This window comes from Oryza glaberrima, chromosome 8, assembly GCF_000147395.1.
Source record: "Oryza glaberrima chromosome 8, OglaRS2, whole genome shotgun sequence".
NCBI lineage: Eukaryota > Viridiplantae > Streptophyta > Magnoliopsida > Poales > Poaceae > Oryza > Oryza glaberrima.
Window position 1 is genome coordinate 23,918,942 of NC_068333.1, and position 17,150 is coordinate 23,936,091.

Consider the following 17,150-nt stretch of genomic DNA (forward strand, 5'->3'; position numbering starts at 1 on the left):
TTGTCTGATAAGAAGCCATGCAAATGCCTGGGTTTATAAAGGCCACAAAGGATGCTAATGGATTCTCCAAATCAGGTGAGTCATCTCTTCAAATCAGAGAGATGTTCATATTCTTTTACATCCTTGTCCAAGTTGCACCAGCTGGAGTCTCTTACTTTAGGAGCTTGGACTTTGGACAGCACCAAGAATATTTATCTTGTAGAGGCAGTACAGCATAATTAGTGAGCAGTGATGAGTGATCTTGGTGAATGCTTCATCTCCTCTTCACAGTATTTTAGAGAAGATAATATGGAAGGTGCAAGATGATAATTTGCATATAACATGTTTACATTATAATAAAATCTTCATCCAGAACACTAAATCAGAATTATCTTGTGTTTGTTATAGAAAAGTGCACTAACATGCAGCCGGAGCCTGCATCACTAAAGCTGAGGCATGAGGGAAAACCATGTATAGGTAATACCTGTGAAAGTAACTACAAAAGATTTGGATAAGTAGCTTTCAGATAACAGTTGCATGAGGCATCCAAGAAAGTTAATGCTTTTGGAGATTCTGCAAAATCTTCAGGCCGGTTGCTATCACAAAGTTGACCCTGGCAAGGAGCAAAGAGCCAAGAGCATACAGGTAGCAGCAAAGCAAATCCTTGCATGGAACAGGAAAGGCCATGAACCATAGTCTAATTTGACATTCTCACATTCCTCTGCATACTTCACGTGTCTAACAATGACAACCACATAAGTTGCGAATATATTGATATGTTGCTGTGAGAATATGTGTTAATGAGACTATGCAGTTCAATTACAAATTTGAAATTCTTTCTTTTTGTTGTTACCTAGTTGATGCAATATATTATCAAGGGAAATGGGTAGAGGAAATTTGATCAATAGAATACACTTCGCTGATCAATGTTTCTGGCTATGACTTCAATACAAATTCAGTAGCACACTGCCAAATATACAGCACAGCAGATGGACTCACAGTACATAGACCCAGCATTCCAGAAGTACAGCAAAACCTTTGGCTTCAATGCTTCACCATGTCTGTATTGTTAAACACTAACCACTTGATGTACAAACAACACCAGTTGCTCAAGACAGAAAAATTGGCTGGAAATTTCAGCCGAGAAAACTAATATATCATCTAACATTTGTCCTACTTTTCTTTCCTCCCAAGATTTTGCCGCTTTTAGTTGAGGTTCTGAAGGTTATAGAAGGATTGGGAGGAATCTGCTATGGATTATGACTTGTACGTTGCTCAATCTTCTTCCTCTCAGTGAACCTTTGTTCCAGGCCAAACTCTTCAGCAAATGCTTCTATGTCGGTTGCGATTTCAGAGCAGCCCTTTCGACCGACAATATGTGGGGGTTCAGTGCCGCATCGCTCCAGTCCCATAGCACTGCCGATTTGGCTGTGTAAGTCTTCCAGTTCTTCCATGGCCACAGTTTGCCTTTTCATTCCCATCTCAAGGTCCACACTCATCTTCGGCGGACTTATTGCCCGCCCCATACCAAGTGATGAGGTGAAGGTGGCAGAATCTTCCTTTACTTTTGCCCTGAAGTTGTTTCTGGAGCTGGGGATTCTTGAACACAGGATCTCAATGAAATTCTGGACCAGTCCACGGTTGTGAGGATTTGTTTTCCTATCGTAGCGGTATCGGAAGTTCTCATAAGTTGTCTGCAATTATTAATATTGGATGAGCATTGAATACGGTAGCTTGTACATAAATTGTAAATAAACCTAATTTGTACATGTACTGAAGAAACACTCACCTGATTGGTAGAAATCAAGTAGAGGTGGAATGAGGTCAACCCTCCAACAAACCACACAGCGATAAATGTGTATAATATGAGAATGCCAGAGACAGGAGATTTCATGATAGCTCTCCCTAATTTGCATCTATGTGTGTCCATTATTATCCTGAGATCGACCCAGCAGAATGCAAACACATATACGCATAGTAAAGTTGTTGAAGACACAAACATAAAGAAGAATCGGTAGTTTCTCTGCAAGATAATCAAAAGGCATAAATTAGTAGAATAATGCATGATTATTACTAGTATTTTGTAGCAGACCAATACACCCTAAACATTACGAGAAAATAATACAGCCAGTGATCTCGTTGACACAAAGTAATATATACCTTTCCAATGCATTGGCCTACCCAAGGGCAGTGGTGATCAAAACGTTCAACACAGTTGTTGCAGATTGAGCAATGGGAGCACCTTGGTGGACGATATAGCATACATGTATGGCAATATTTGACCTTGACTAAAACACCATTAACAAGAACATCTTTGGTGAGAGGTAAACCCGTCGAACCATGTTGACCACCTGGCCACTCTGATAAGTTGGAGGATTCACCAACATCTTCAGGTTCTGGTGGATGAGCATTTCGAGGAATAATTCCAGGATCCCGGCCAGATGTGAGAAGCAGAAGGACAATAATCTGCACATAAGAGCAACAGTAGATTGGTTATATTGCCAAATTACAGACGCAGCTGCCATCCTGCTTCCCATAAATATACAATTAATATGACCTTCTATCCTAGTGCCCTATGGATTGCGTTATCCTAAACATGGTGAAAAAAATGCAAAGGAGTGATGCTCCTAGAGGATGATATGACAAGATATTCTTAAGAAAGATTTGTAACATATGACAAGAATGTGATTATTATCATGGTGCATCAGCATGGCTGTGGTAGGTCTATGAGAGATGACTTTAAATTTCCGAAAAGGAATAAAAACGATCTATAATGGTTGTGTAGTTGACTGTATGTACTTGTCTCACAAACTTACATATGCTGTAAAGATGATAGCTACTGATGCAACCCAACCTCCAATTTGGTTGTGGTACTCATGGGCGAGCTGTCCAGAAATAACAGCAGCAAAGAGAATCACTGGAATTACAATTAAACACACTGTGAGTAGGAGTGACCTCACATCAGGCCCAAAAATAAGTCTCCCTCCAAGGAAAAATATCTGCAAGAACAAACAAAGAACACATGAATTCTTTTCCTATAGAAGCATTAAGAAGAAGACAATACCATAAAAAGCTAAAAAGGGAATATAGTTATTAATTAAACTCCAATTTCCACTTGTATTTAATAAGAACTGCATCTCTAATCTTTAGAAATGAATCTAATAAGTCCATGCTAGTACATAAAGAGAACAAAAATAGATGAGTTTATTAACCTGAAAACATATGAATATGCCAGTATCCGGGTTAGGAAAATACGCATCAGTCAAGTTTATAAAAAAGAAGTCCTCTAAAGTTTCCATTTCTATTTCTCACTCATTTTTTGTAGCCAATAAATATCATATACATCAGAGCTCCAATTATTGATGTGTTTATAAAGAAGATGCATAAATGCATCAATGCCTACCATCTATCACTCTCAGTATGATAGTCTCCATGAGAACGAAACATCTCATGTATGTCATGGTACTTGACAGCACACATCAACAAACACCTAAACAGTTGACACACACATGTCTTCTGTACCTTAACCCTTTATGGCACCTAGTATCCACACCATTATGACCACTTGACCAAATTCTCAGATACCATTATTAAAACCCCCAACATCTAATGGCACCTATGTATTAACACCATCATACCAGTCAACACTCAACAGAGTCACAGAAAACATGGATTTATCTCCCCCTTAATTCACCAATTTTATCATAAAATTGCAGAATCACAAACCAATAAAGAGTATAATAAGCAAGAAGTTCCTTACATTGCTCCCCTTCCACGCCTGGTACACCCGCCGCGGCGGCGCGTCGGTGTCCATGATCCGCCGGTTGGAATCCGACAGCGGCGCCTTCCCCTGCATCCTCCCTTCCATCTCCACACCTGCAAAGACTGTCCCCAAGAACCCCCCCACAAGCTCACCAAAGCAGCCTCATCGAACTCGCAAAACCCCAAATCTTCAGCGTCCCAAAGGCAAAACCCAGGTCACGAGAAAACCTCAAAGATTCCGAGATTTGACGAAATGGGCACCCACCCCACCACCTGCAAGATCAAGAAAGAATCAGGCGGCTCTCACGGATCCCAGCAAGAGAGGAGATGGGACTCGCATGGAACGAGTCGGCGCGAGACGGCGAGACCTACCTCGAGAACAAGGTCCGCTTCTCCGGAAGCAATGGGGGACGAGAGCTCGAGAGCTCGAGGCGGCGAGAGGATCGGCGGCGCGTGGTGGTGATGTCACCTTGGGATCGCAAGAAGGAAGAAGCCAAAGACTCGAGTTTTGAAGGGGAGTGGAATGATTTCCACTGGCTCTGAATTTCTGAAGACTGAACTGAACTGCCTCTTTTTCATTTCAACCCCCCAGAAACTATCTATTTCTGTATGATACCCTTCATTCTCAAATCGATCATCATATATATATTTATGCACCAAGACAGAGATAATTTAAATCACATCAATCTAAGACACCATGCATATGTTCTCCCATAATGTATACATCGATTAAAACACCATGCCAATTACACCTTAACATGCACATATTCTTTCATGCTATATTAATTGTATTCTAATGAAATCCATCTCCATATGGTTATACAATGATCAATTTAAGAGATTTTAAATTCTATTATATAATGATCAATTTGAAAAGGAGGGAGTAGATTACTAGTAGCCGTTTGCAGTAAATTATTTGCATTTTCATCCTCAAGAAATGGTAAAGTAGTGCTTGCAAGCGTGCAAGGAAAAAAGATGGAAGGAACCTGAGTTGGAAAAGACATAGGAAGATAAGCTGCTAAAAAAAAGGCGGCAAACTTGTTGGCCTCCATGAGGACATGAACTCAGAGCAGTGTGTTTTTTGTAAAGAAAAGGCAAAGGGAACAAGCTTTGGTTGCAGTGCAAGTTGCATTGTACACCATCATCCAACCTAATTTGATAAATCATAGTACTAGTATACGATGCCACTAGGAAAATATTACTCCCTCAGATTATGAATGTTGTTTTCACCTTCTCAATTATTTTGCTAAATGCAAGTCATTTCGGGACTTCCAGCCTTCCAGGCACTTTTGCAACTATTATTTCGTACTATTTGACATTGTTAAATAAATGCTACCTCTCTCTCACACAAATAAATGACACATCATTTTCGATGCGATATAAATAAAAGAAAATCCGAGTCTGTTATTCCGTATTTGACCTTGCTAAATAAATGCTACCCCTCATGAACAAATGGTGCGTAGAAAAGATATGATATAATAAATGAAGCAAATTTGAGTCATTTGAGTGGTTTCCTTAATTTACGCGCACAAGTCTAAAACGATTGGTATTTACAGTCAAAGTGAGTACCAAACTTTTTTTTCATTACACTTAGGTTTGTTTTCCATTACATTACTCACCTTTCACACTTTAATTCAAACCTCTACAGAGGGAGGGAAAAAAAAAAGGAAGACAAAAGCATATAGTCAAAAGCATCATCAGTCAAGTGCTCTTTCTTGCAACAAGTGCCGTGGTTATCGGCTAGTGGACACTGTGTTTTAGTACTACTATTGTATAACGCTCGGAATGAACAGGACAAAAGTAAGATTTCTGTCCATCTATGATGAATTGCCTTCAGGAACAGAAGCTATGACTGATAAGCCGTTGAAAAAAGAATGAGGGAACCAAAAAAAGTTCAAATAAAAAAAATTATATATACTATTAGCAATTTAAAAGCTAAGGTTGAAAAAAAAAAGATGACTAAGATAAGTTTTAAAATCAACTCTATTAAGTTTTAAAATTCAAATTTTAGTTGCGGCTGATAAGCCAACGAGTACATAAGAATTGAGTTGCAAAGGCCTTCTCTTGCTACCACAATCCACAATTCCACATATGGATTGGCTGAATGAACCACAATGTCCAAGATGTTATAGATTGTTCTCTGGTTGAACTAACCTTTTCTTTTTTGAGAGGTGACGTGGACAAATTAAGCTGGTGAAAGTGCAGGTTGTCATTGTTAAGGGAGAATTAAGTGTCTATAGTGCTAATGCTTTTTGATTAATAAGTCTTATTTCTTCCTGGAAAGCCTAACAGGCACTTGAAAGAAGGGCAAAGACCAGGAAACAGTGAACATATGTTATTGCTAAATGGACATTGGTCATTTTGTAGAAAAACAAAATTAGGCCTGCTTGGAAAGACCCAAATCAAGAAAACAGATGTTTTCTATCCTCCATATGATGTTTCTTTAGATAGAGATCTCTATGATCCAGCTTTGAGAAGAAATATAAACAGAGCTCTTACAGAAAAGGAAAAACAAACACATGTTAGTTCCAACATCTAAGCATGTATTTAGAGATTACTTGAATAGTCACAGCATAATATAGCTTTGTAAGTACATAAATCTGCATACTAATTGTTCATGAAAATTGTGGTACTCATCCTAAAAGGAACAAGACCACATGCTCAAACCATTTTAGGTGAAAAATGTTCTCAAAATGCCCAAAATATCTGTCTTTGGGTCAGTAGTCAGCACAACTGCTTTAAATACGTGTAGAAAAAAACATCATGCTACTTAGCAAGGAAGTACCCGAGTAGATAATTGTAACCACTTCCTTTCACCTTTTCTCCTCTTTTTTGCCGGAATGACCGAAGGAGGTCATTCAATGTAATTAAGATGGAAGAAAAGGTTACAAGAAAAGTTTTACATCGACAGCTGGCTGTCGAGGAAGGATGTGCACCAGAGCACACGCCCCGAACCATGTGCCAACCGCCTAAACACACGCTATAGAGAGGGAAGCCAAGCACCGAACCGGCCATCGCTATGCGAGACCGATCGCCACCGGGCCAACAACACCACCACGACAAGAAGACTCTAAAACGACGCCCTCACGAGGGTCACGACGCTGAAAGACGTCGTCGTCATCCGTCCAAAGAACTGGACAAGGTTTTCACCCAGAGCTCCTTGCCGAGGGAGGAAGGGTACCTCAACAGTGCCCTCAGGAGGGTTACCATGCCTGAAGGCGAAGTCACTGTTGGCCCAAAGAAATTGGGCTAAGCTTTCGCTCGGAACCCCATATCGCCGTGGTCCGTTACCCAATCCGAATCCACCATTTGAACATCGGCGGCACATGGCTTCCGCCACACCCGAACCGACGCCCCTCCGTCGGCCGACTTCATCGAACCACCATCCCTAAGAGCTGACCTAGGACCCCTCCGTTCAACCACCCGCCGGCCTCCTCGCCAAATCTGGCCGAAGGAGAACCCGGGACTAGGTGGCATTACTTCAGCGGCCTGAGCTTCCCCCACTGACAAACTGCCGCCTCAATCCAGCCTAGAAACTCCCCACAAAGAAGGGGAGGAGCTCTAGGAAGGGCGAGGGTGCCGATCAACAATGAGGAAAACAACCCACCGCCGCCAACTCCCTTTGCACTGCCATCTGGGCCTGCACCAATGCCGAAAACGCTGCCGCTCCGGCTCCGGCGCCACCCGCCGGCGCCCCCTTTGTCCGGCCTCCTTGCCCCACCTAGCCGCGCTGCGCCGCTACCTGGCCGCTAAGGGCACCGCGGCAGCCCGGCTGCCCGACCGTCAAGGCCTAGCCACGCCATAGGGCCCGGCAGCAGCGAAAGCGGAGGCGGGGGCGGGGGAGGTGGCAGGGCGCTGACCAACGCCAGCACCGCCGCCAGCATGGGGCGGGCCACGCTCCCGAGCTGCCACCGCTGCTGCTCCCAACCGCTGCCGCCGCCGCTCCCAACCGCCGAGCCGCCGCCGCCGCACGGTTCGGCCGCACGCCGCCGCCATGCACCCCGACCGCATCCGCCTCCGCGTCCAGGCCGGCACCGCCGCCACCGCCGCCGAGCTGCCACCGTCGCCGAGCCGCGACAGCGCTGCCGAGCCGCCACCGCCGCCCCTAGCCGCCTCGCGCCGAGATTCAGGCGAGGATGGCCGGATCCGGACTTGGGGACTCCAGATCCGCCGCCTCCCCACACCGCCCTGACGTCGACGTCGCCAACTCCGACCGCGGTGGGGGTCTTCATCGTTCGTCCCGTCCACGTTGCGCCAAGGAAGAAGACGCCAAGAAGAGAGGGGCCTCGCCGCTGCCATCCCTGCTCGCTGCCGGCTTCGCCGCCGGTGAGCTCCGGCGGCGGCGAGGTGGGGGGAAGAGGGGAGGCGCGGGCGGCTAGGGTTTTTCGCCTCCCGAGCCGCCCGCGCGAGAGCGACGCGGGGGAGAGAGATAGAGTTAAACTCTCCTACGCAATGCCTCAACCACCTTTTCTCCTTTACAGCTGAAGAACTTGATCTGCTCTATCTCATTCGACAAACGTACACATGCAGGGAACTCTTTGTCGTACAAGCATTTGCAACTCTTCCCCCTTTCCATGCACCATCATCATCATCTCCAAAGTAGAAGATATATCACCAACTTGATCCAAAACAGAAGCCAAAATTTGGCGAAGATAAAACATGTCACCCAAAATTACTGCTTGAAATTGAAAAAACAAATTCAGAGACATACATGCTTGAAAGGAAGAATTTTCTTATAATTCAGAGCATGCAAAACACACATGTTTATGTATGGTTGCTGCTATATGTGATCACCTTTACTGCTGCACTAAGCAAGCTCCAGATACGGTGGTGTTCTAGCTTGTTGCTGACAATGGAGCAGACCAATGATTTGCATCAGAGTTCAGATACATATGGAGCTACAGAAAAGTGCAACACGAATCAGATAAAGGAATGCAGTTAGGCAGGCATGTTATGTACGCTGATCGATCGAAACGTATCGAAGATGTGATCAGCATGCAGTAGGTCATGGCTTCACGTAAGCAGCAAATTGGGGTGGTCAGATAATTAAGCCACTTTATAATAGTCTGCTTAATTCATCCAAAGCACAAAGCAAAATGAAAGGTGTAGTTTTTTATCTTGGCATGAATCACAATGAAACACGCTATTAAATAATTAGACTGTGCATCCTTTAGATGTAGAGGCCAGTTTAATCAATTATCTAAAAAAATTAAATAATTAATCAACTGGGCTGCTGAAAAGTAATTTGTGAATAAAACTTTTATATATGTGTTCTTAACGATTTAAAAGCAAAGGCTGAAAATAAACTTCGAAGAAAAAAAGGGCAAAATCAGCTCCAAATTTAAGGTTGAAAAATTAAATTTTAGCCGATAAGCATAAGTATAAGTGAAAAAAATAATGCCTTTAGTGGACTAGTATTAGTAATATGCATCCTTTGGCTTTAAGTAACTAAATCAACAATAGAAATTTAATTGAATTGCCATATGGTGAACCCTCAATGCAAAACCAGTATAGATAATGTGAGATCTTGGGAACAGGTGTCCTTAGCTTTTGGTGTCAAAGTCCAATATAACAATGCTTCTCTAATTGGTATATGTCGAGCCTTTTGCTTTTTATCTCTGCCTCCAAAAGTTTCCTTGCTTAATCTGAAGTTTTGGACTGCTTAATGACAGGTTGCATGCACACTAATCCCACCTGTTTGCTGAGACTTTCTCTCCTCTATAAATGAACTCATGTGCCCTTAGGACAAGGCACATGTCTCTGAACCTGAACCCTCTTGCTGTCTCATCTATACAAAGTACAGTTCAGTTCAGTTCAGTTCAGTAATGTACTACACATCTGAAACTGATTAGTGATTTCTTGTCTCCTGATCATCTATAGAACAATCTTGTTTTCTCTTCTCTTTTGTTTGTTGCATTTGGCATCATCTGGAAAAGAGAGTTAGTCTAGCTTTGATCGATCTACTAGCCATGAAGAAGATGAGAAAGGTGGCCGAGTTCTTGAGGAAGGCGGTGGTGGCGCTGAGGGGGAAGGCCAGCGTGCTCAGGGCGAGGCTCCTCTTCCTCGCCTCGCTCCGCCGCAGGACGGCGGTGGTCGGTGCGATCTCGCACCACCTTCGCGCGCTCATGCCGGGCAACGCTCCGCCGCCGGCGGCGGCTGCGCCGGACGGCGGCCGACTCCCAGCGGCGGAGGACGACGACGAGCAGATGACGCTCGACGACGTCGCTGGCCTCTCCGAGCTGGCCACCTTGTTCCAAGAAGTCGACGACGACGACGGCGCGCGCTACCCCGACTGGACACACTCGATGTTCGACGACGACGACGACGGCGAGGGCGGCGGCGAGGAGGCCGTGTCGGTGATGGAGGTGATCAGGAGGCGGCGGGAGGGGGACGGGGAGGAGTTCGACATGGAGGAGGAGATCGACCACGCCGCCGACATGTTCATACGGCGAGTCCGCCACCGCATGGCCGCCAACCGCCGGAGCTTTTAGTTAACCCGTCGGTGATGGTGGATTAGTCCATTAATTAGTTACCCTGAAGATTTATCATGTCTGGAATTAATTTCAGCGTGTGATATTTTAGCTTTGATTTGTTTTTTTTTTTGCTTTAGATTGAATTAATTTGGCTGAGGCAAATTGATCAGTGGTGGGTCATCTACCACTGGCTCTAATCCCTGTTCTGATCTTTTGTTCTTACAAGAATCATGCTTTCTTATAGTGGATTGCAATCACCTTCCAAGCATGCTTACTTATCAAGTTACTATACTATAAATTACACCCATCCACTAAATGATATATTGTGAATGCAATTTACTCTTATAAAAATCATGTCTCATGCCTAAGGCCATTCATAGTACAGTGATATGGAATTCACCTCCACTCTGTCAGCTAGGAGATTCCCCTTCATGTCGGCACCTGCGGTGCCCCTGCAAAGCCCCTCATCCCTAACCCGCAAAGGCACGGATGATCTGACTGCAATCAAGGCCCTATGACATGGTCCCTTCTCCCCTTCCCTCCAACACTAACCCAACCCAACTCTAACACAGAGCCTCGAGCACCAACGGTAGATAGGATTGCGGAAGGGAGAACAAGCATGACAGGGGAGGAGCCTACCAGCAACAATGACCTCGATCCACGTCCCCAGAGCTCGGTCCCGCCTCCAAAGCTCAATTTGCCACCATTGACCTTGATCCCGCTACCGGAGCTTGGTCCGTGCCATCGGAGCTCAATCCGCCACTGTCGAGCTTTAGTGCGCACCGCCGAGCTTGGTTCACGAAGGGGAAGAGGCAGAGGGAGGTGAGGAAGGCACTGAGGCAGGAGAAGATGCCCACAGAAATGGAGAGAGAGGAGAGGCAAGGGAAGGGAAAAAATGGGGTAGGATGACTGACATGTGGTTCCGCTAGTAGGTTAGGGTTATATACGTAGATATTGTTTTTTGTTATTATAGGGTTTAAAAAGTAAAAAGAATATGCTGATCTTTTAATAAAAAGTTATAGAAGGGCTAGTAGACAAGAAATTAAGGGTGGAACAAAAGAAGTATTAGTAGTGCCCTGAATTAAAAACGCGAATATTAGGGAATAACCTAATATCAAATAATTAGAAAGGGTGATATTTCGAACACAGGTCAGCTAGCCCACCACCTTGTGGAGCTAGCCGAAAGACCACGTTTATCAGTAGTGCCCTCAATTGTAGATGTACTATCTAGTTATCTGATCTTATGTTACATAGTATGTGGGGAGCACAATATAAGTCCCCCATCGTTTGCCTTATATGAAACCAATTGTTGCTAAAAATTTAATTTCAAAACTTAATTTTGAAGATGATTTGAAAGTTTTTCATTGAAGTTTATTTTGTAGCATTGGTTTCTAAATCGTTAAGGGTATATATACAAAATCTACTCACAAACTATTATTATTTTGTTAATACCTTGAATAACATATTATCTGTATATGCGCAAACATTGAGGGCCTAAATATCCTGCAAGAAATAGCCTCACAAGTAATCCGGCTCATGAAATGAAAATATTACTTGAAACTTCGATACTACTTTGATGCTCACATCCACTTTAGACAAGCTAAAAATAACACCGTTCACCGTTTACTAACACCACAACGACCAAGCACATCCATCCCCACAAAAACAAACCTCATCACCACACACACCCAAAAAAAAAAAACCCAACAACAAAAACAACAAACACATGTCAAAAATTACACTCCCAATTAGGATATAAAAATGAGATTAGATAGATACAAACACATCATTTACCCATTCTAATTCTAAATAATCCCCCATCGTTTCTTCCTAGTTCCTCCCTCCCTCCATCTTCTTCATCTCTCCCTTCCTTCCTTCCTTTGGACACACCTCCCCATTTCCCTTCCTCTCTCTCCTCTTCCACGAGCTCACCTCTGCTCTCCTCTCCTCTCCTCTCCCGCGAGCGAGCGAGAGAGAGGCAGGCGGTGATGGATCTGGAGAGGTCGCCGCCGCCGCCGCCGCCCGAGGGAGGAGGAGGAGGAGGAGGAGGAGGAGGAGGCGCGTCGTGCTCCATCTGCCTGGATCCGGTGGTGGCCGGGGGCAGGTCCGTCGCCAGGCTGCAATGCGGGCACGAGTTCCACCTAGGTCAGATTCCCCCCCGCTCCCGCTCCCGCGCTCTCCCCGGGCGTGCACGTTTCTGGACCGGATCTGTGGGAGAACGGTCGGGGTTGGCTCAATTCTCACGGAGGGTGGTTTGACGTAGATGCGAAATTTGAGTGGTTAGAAATTTTAATTGTAGTTAGGGCGATCGGTGTGGTTGAATTCGCGGAGAGCTGCAGATGTGATGTGTGGAGGATGGAGTGGAATGAGAGGGGAAAAAAAAAGAAAAACCATAAGGATTGCGGCATTAGTCAATCGGTAATTTTAATTTTAAGCATGGATTTGACGCGAATTTATGTTGGTTTACTTGTTCGATTCCTTGCCGATTGATGCGATTTGGCAGCGTTGGTGCTGAGTCTATTGCCTACAGTGGCATCTCAATCTCTGCTCAGCCAGACAGTCGAAACACAAAAAAGGAGCGAATTTGTAGTGGTAATACGAGATATTGTTCTAGCTGTAAGCTTTTGGTGCTTGCTGTTTCAATTTGATCTATGGCTTCTATGTGTTATCCATGGTGTGTATATGAAAATAAGGCCTCTTTGGTTTGCTGATCGTAGGCTGGACATCGCGTGCAATGCTTTCATATGGTGCAAGCAATGCTTGTATGTAGGGAATAGAGGGACTAGAATAAGAAGGCACATATAGAATTCGGGCACCAGATTAGACCTTTTCAAGTTCCATGGCTAATCTCTTGCTTTTACCATATAATGCAATGCATACTAATGCATTGTTCTAGAATGAGCCTGATCATCTTCGAACTATGGTAACAACTACACACCATGCGGTCATGCAAATGAATATGTTATGCTCATACAATGTAGAGAATTGTTTGAATTTGTAGCCATCTTTAAACAAATTCAACTTTTTCTGGAAGCATCATGTAATTTATATTTTGTGAAAAGCCACTTATAACTTATTTTGTTTTAAATTGCTGTTGTGTAGTTTTTTTTTTCAAATTCTGGCTTGGGATCGTTTATGAGCCAAGCATGTATTCATAGCCTCATCTGTGTACATCTTCATGCATGTATAAAAATAAACTTTGGCGCCCTTCACAGATGGTTAAACTAACATTTTTTTCCCTGTTAGACTGCATTGGATCGGCATTTAATGCAAAAGGGGCCATGCAATGCCCTAATTGTCGGAAGATTGAGAAAGGCCGCTGGCTTTACGCAAGTGGCCACCATCCATCTCCTGATATTGATATAGGTGGCTGGGTGACTGGTGAAACCTATGACATCACCTCAGATATTGTAAGTGTTCAGCTGAGAGTTAATATGCATATAGGGAAAAAAATTGGCATGCCAATTCCTGTTCAACCTTTGTAAATAATGACGTTTCATTACTTTGCATATCATATGCTCTGGAGCTATTTGTCTTATGTTAATGAGTTGCATGCAGCCTTGCATCCAATTTACCCTTGCAAAAGACAGGTTTCAGTTTTGGTATGTAGACAAGTATGACATCATTTCACCTGTCTCCTGTTTCTAATTATTCTGTTTCACAGCCATTTGGTTTTCAATGGTGCCCCTTTAGTGGATTCACCCAGCTAGCATCTGTATTTGAGTAAGCATGTCTCTTCTTATCTCAATATGTATGGGTCATTGAATATGCAATTAATGATTTACAAGCAAGAGCAGGTATTTGGTCATAGTACTAATTTTAGTAAGAGAATATTCTGTTTTGTCGTATGTCATGTTGGTAATTAAATGTTGGTGTTAGTTTTTTAAATAGATTATATGGTACTGCCTTCTTGATTGCTGCACTCGTGTCAGTGAGCACTAAAATAAAGGCCAATGCCACAGGATGAGTTTAACTCATCTTCCTAAAACGAAGAAACCTAATAACATAAATAGAAATGTTGGAGACCTGGCCATGATAAACTTTTATTATTAAAATATGTAGGTACGACTTGATTTTGCATTGATCATAAGTACTCCCTCTGTCCCATAATATAGAAACCTAGTGCTGGATGGGACGTATCCTAGTACTACAAATCTGGACACACCTCCTATCCAGATTCATACTACTAGGACGTCCCATTCATTACTAGGTTTCTATATTTTGGGTCAGGGCCTCAGGGGTAGTAGTTACCAAGTCATAAATAGTAACCTGTCAAAAACAAGTAAACATGCCATTGATTTGATGACAACCTGCATGGTTGTACCCTGCACAAAATGACTACTGCACCAACACTTGGGTCCTCGATGGTCTCATGTCTGAAGTGTCCAGTGTGATTGGGTAGGGCCAAGAAGGATTTATGGACTTAGTTGCCAAGCGAACTGGCCCATCTCAGTATTTTCCATGATGCACAACCCAGTAAAGGTGTTTTTCTTTCAATGCCTGTTTTACCACCCTCCGACCTTCCTCTTTCTGCTTCCAAGGTAGCCACCTGCCCCGAACAGCTAAGGATATTTCCTGGTTGTTTGGAGCCAACCTGGATCCAGCTGGCCAAGCATGCCCCGAAGATGGTTCTACCAATGCTATACCCAAAGCAACAAGAACAACCATTTCACTATTCGTAAGGCAACTCAGTTGTTACACATGATATGGGATGAGGTTTAATGTTAAGCTGTTCATAATTACATCCCTGCTTGTTGATTTGCAGTTTTCACCAAGCACTTTTTTTTAATGGTCGTCTAGATTTTGTTGTCAGTTATTAGATTTCGGCTCTTGTTTTTTTAATGAAGTGGCAGCACAATATATATATCAAGATGTTTGTCTTGTCCACTGTATTTGTGCATAGCCCTGGTTAGTTGTAATTTACTGGAGTTCCTGTGTTACAAGATCTATGTTGTTTGCTCTATGATGGATTGGAATTTGGAACCTCAGATTCTTCTAAAAGAATTACGAGTATATTTTAAAATTTCAAGTTCTGAATTTAGTTGCCACTTTATTTGCAGGGAGGGTGAAGCTGAACAAACTTCTTGTAAGCATGTCTACTTGAACTTTTAACATCTTTGATTTCAATTTTCAATCTTGTTCATTGCTTTTTTGTTTTCCTTTCATGAAGATCATACAGTTGGAGATCATTCAAATGCTGCTAGCAGTTCTCTTGTTTGCCCTTACCTTGCACTGCGTGGTTTTCTCCATCCTGTGCATGTCCCTTCTAGTTCTAGTTCTGGTGCCGAAAGCAGTTCATTTCATCGGCATCCAACTAGCTTGGAAGGCCATGCAGCCCACGATTTGAGCAATACACAAGTTTTCCATGCAACAGAGTCAAGAAATCATGACAATGACCACCGCTATATGAGCAATCTTCCTGTGTCAGGCATTCCTGATCATTCTGTAGCTCCATTTGGTATAGGATTGCCGAGATATGACAGCAGCAGCCAACAGAGAACAAGGCCATATGCACATCACCGTCCCCTAGTTCACAGGTATAAGATTATGGGAACATCATAAAACTTGTTATTTCTACATTCTAGACAGATTCACCCTATTATGTTCAGAAGTACAGATGCTTCAGTACATAGATAGTGTAGTGCCTGATGACCAATGATAACCTAAGTACTTGGCTACTTGCATATGTTATTTATAAGCACTGTAACCAGAATTGTTGGTCTGCCTGATGATTCCGTAGGCTATTTCTAAGGATAAGAATATAGATGATAGCTTGGTAATGCAACTCATGGCAATTTTTCTTTAAGGTTTTGCCATCTTAACCACCTTGCTGACCTCTTGTAATGTTTAACACTACAGGCCCACACCTCGCAACGGAAGCAATATGGTTACACCATTAGGGTCTGTGCCAGCTGTTATGGCCGAGACTAGAGGCCATGGTCATGGTGCCAGGGGACACATGTATCAACAGTCAATGCACTCATTGCAGAGCAGCCCATTCCCCCCTACATCTAGAAGGGCTAGGCCTAGGGCTTTAACAATTACATCTTTCATCGCAGCATCATCCTCAGCTGAGATTGGAGGACACCATGGCTTTGCTCCTCCTGTGAACAGGAGCAATTCCTCGGATGGTGAGGCTGTTTCTAGACCTGTTGATCGGCCATATGGGTGGGGCCAGGAGGGCTTTACCCCATTTCCCTGGATCCCAGCTGACGGTGAATCTCACTGGTGGGGCACCTTCAATCCCATGCAGAACCATACACATGGAGGCTTTACTCGAAGACCCACCGGGGAGCGAATGCCGCAGAGCCACCCAGATAGTGGATATCATTCCATGCATCCCCAGAGGATGCCGCCATTCTTGTAAAGGTTATCTTCCTCGTTGTTTGTGTATATCTCAAAATTAGTTGGAATTATTTGCTCCGAGAGAAAATGAGGAATCAGATGCTGCTGTTTCCAAGGAACGAAATGATGCTGCTTCTGTTGTCGAAATTTAGGGTTTTCTAGCTGGCAGCCCTAGGTTTGATTAAGGGTTGTGCTTTATCCTATCTCATTTGTTGCAATGGGCAGAAACTATTTGGAAACATAAGCTTAAACTGTACCAAGCAGCGATTGTTGCCGTTGAACATAGTTGTGATGCCATTGATGCAGGTGCTTCTCTCAAATCGTATGTGTCTGGATGCAGCTGTCTAGTGGCTGGTTTTCGTATGTATAGTAAGTTACTACTGCTAGTGCTGAGTAAAATTGTTTGGTGATCTTTGTTCAAAAAAAAATAAATGTTTGGTGATCTATTCCTCTGCACTTCATTTTTGTGGTGCTGGAGCTGCATTCTGCAACATGTTTGACTCTGCAATGCAATCTGATGCAATTATTGGAGAGATTTTGTGCAAATGAACTCTTGGTGGCTAAATAGCTACATACTAGTTGTGTGGCACT

General features: G+C 43.5%; 3 protein-coding genes across 4 annotated transcripts; 2 read left to right on the plus strand and 1 right to left on the minus strand.

Annotated features, from left to right (window-relative positions):
• Positions 1-866: 866 nt before the first annotated feature.
• On the minus strand, positions 867-4,277 carry LOC127781520 (probable protein S-acyltransferase 7). Its single transcript, XM_052308483.1, has 6 exons — positions 4,114-4,277; positions 3,740-4,014; positions 2,796-2,978; positions 2,140-2,445; positions 1,769-2,002; positions 867-1,673 (listed from the first exon to the last, which is right to left on the minus strand). Exons 2-6 carry the CDS (start codon positions 3,845-3,847, stop codon positions 1,230-1,232), a joined length of 1,275 nt encoding a protein of 424 aa, XP_052164443.1. The 5' UTR covers positions 3,848-4,014; positions 4,114-4,277; the 3' UTR covers positions 867-1,229.
• A 5,235-nt stretch (positions 4,278-9,512) lies between these two features.
• Positions 9,513-10,586, plus strand: LOC127781521 (uncharacterized). The gene has a single exon (XM_052308484.1). The coding sequence runs from the start codon at positions 9,711-9,713 to the stop codon at positions 10,230-10,232; it is 522 nt and encodes a 173-aa protein (XP_052164444.1). The 5' UTR covers positions 9,513-9,710; the 3' UTR covers positions 10,233-10,586.
• Positions 10,587-12,038: 1,452 nt separating this feature from the next.
• Positions 12,039-16,879, plus strand: LOC127781519 (E3 ubiquitin-protein ligase IPI1-like). Of its 2 annotated transcripts, XM_052308481.1 has the most exons (6): positions 12,039-12,359; positions 13,461-13,624; positions 13,879-13,937; positions 15,275-15,300; positions 15,385-15,751; positions 16,074-16,879. In XM_052308481.1, exons 1-6 carry the CDS (start codon positions 12,203-12,205, stop codon positions 16,579-16,581), a joined length of 1,281 nt encoding a protein of 426 aa, XP_052164441.1. In that variant the 5' UTR covers positions 12,039-12,202; the 3' UTR covers positions 16,582-16,879. The 2 variants fall into 2 exon arrangements, with proteins under 2 accessions (XP_052164441.1, XP_052164442.1); XM_052308482.1 differs by lacking the exons at positions 12,039-12,359; positions 13,461-13,624; positions 13,879-13,937 and adding an exon at positions 13,944-14,892.
• Positions 16,880-17,150: the final 271 nt, after the last annotated feature.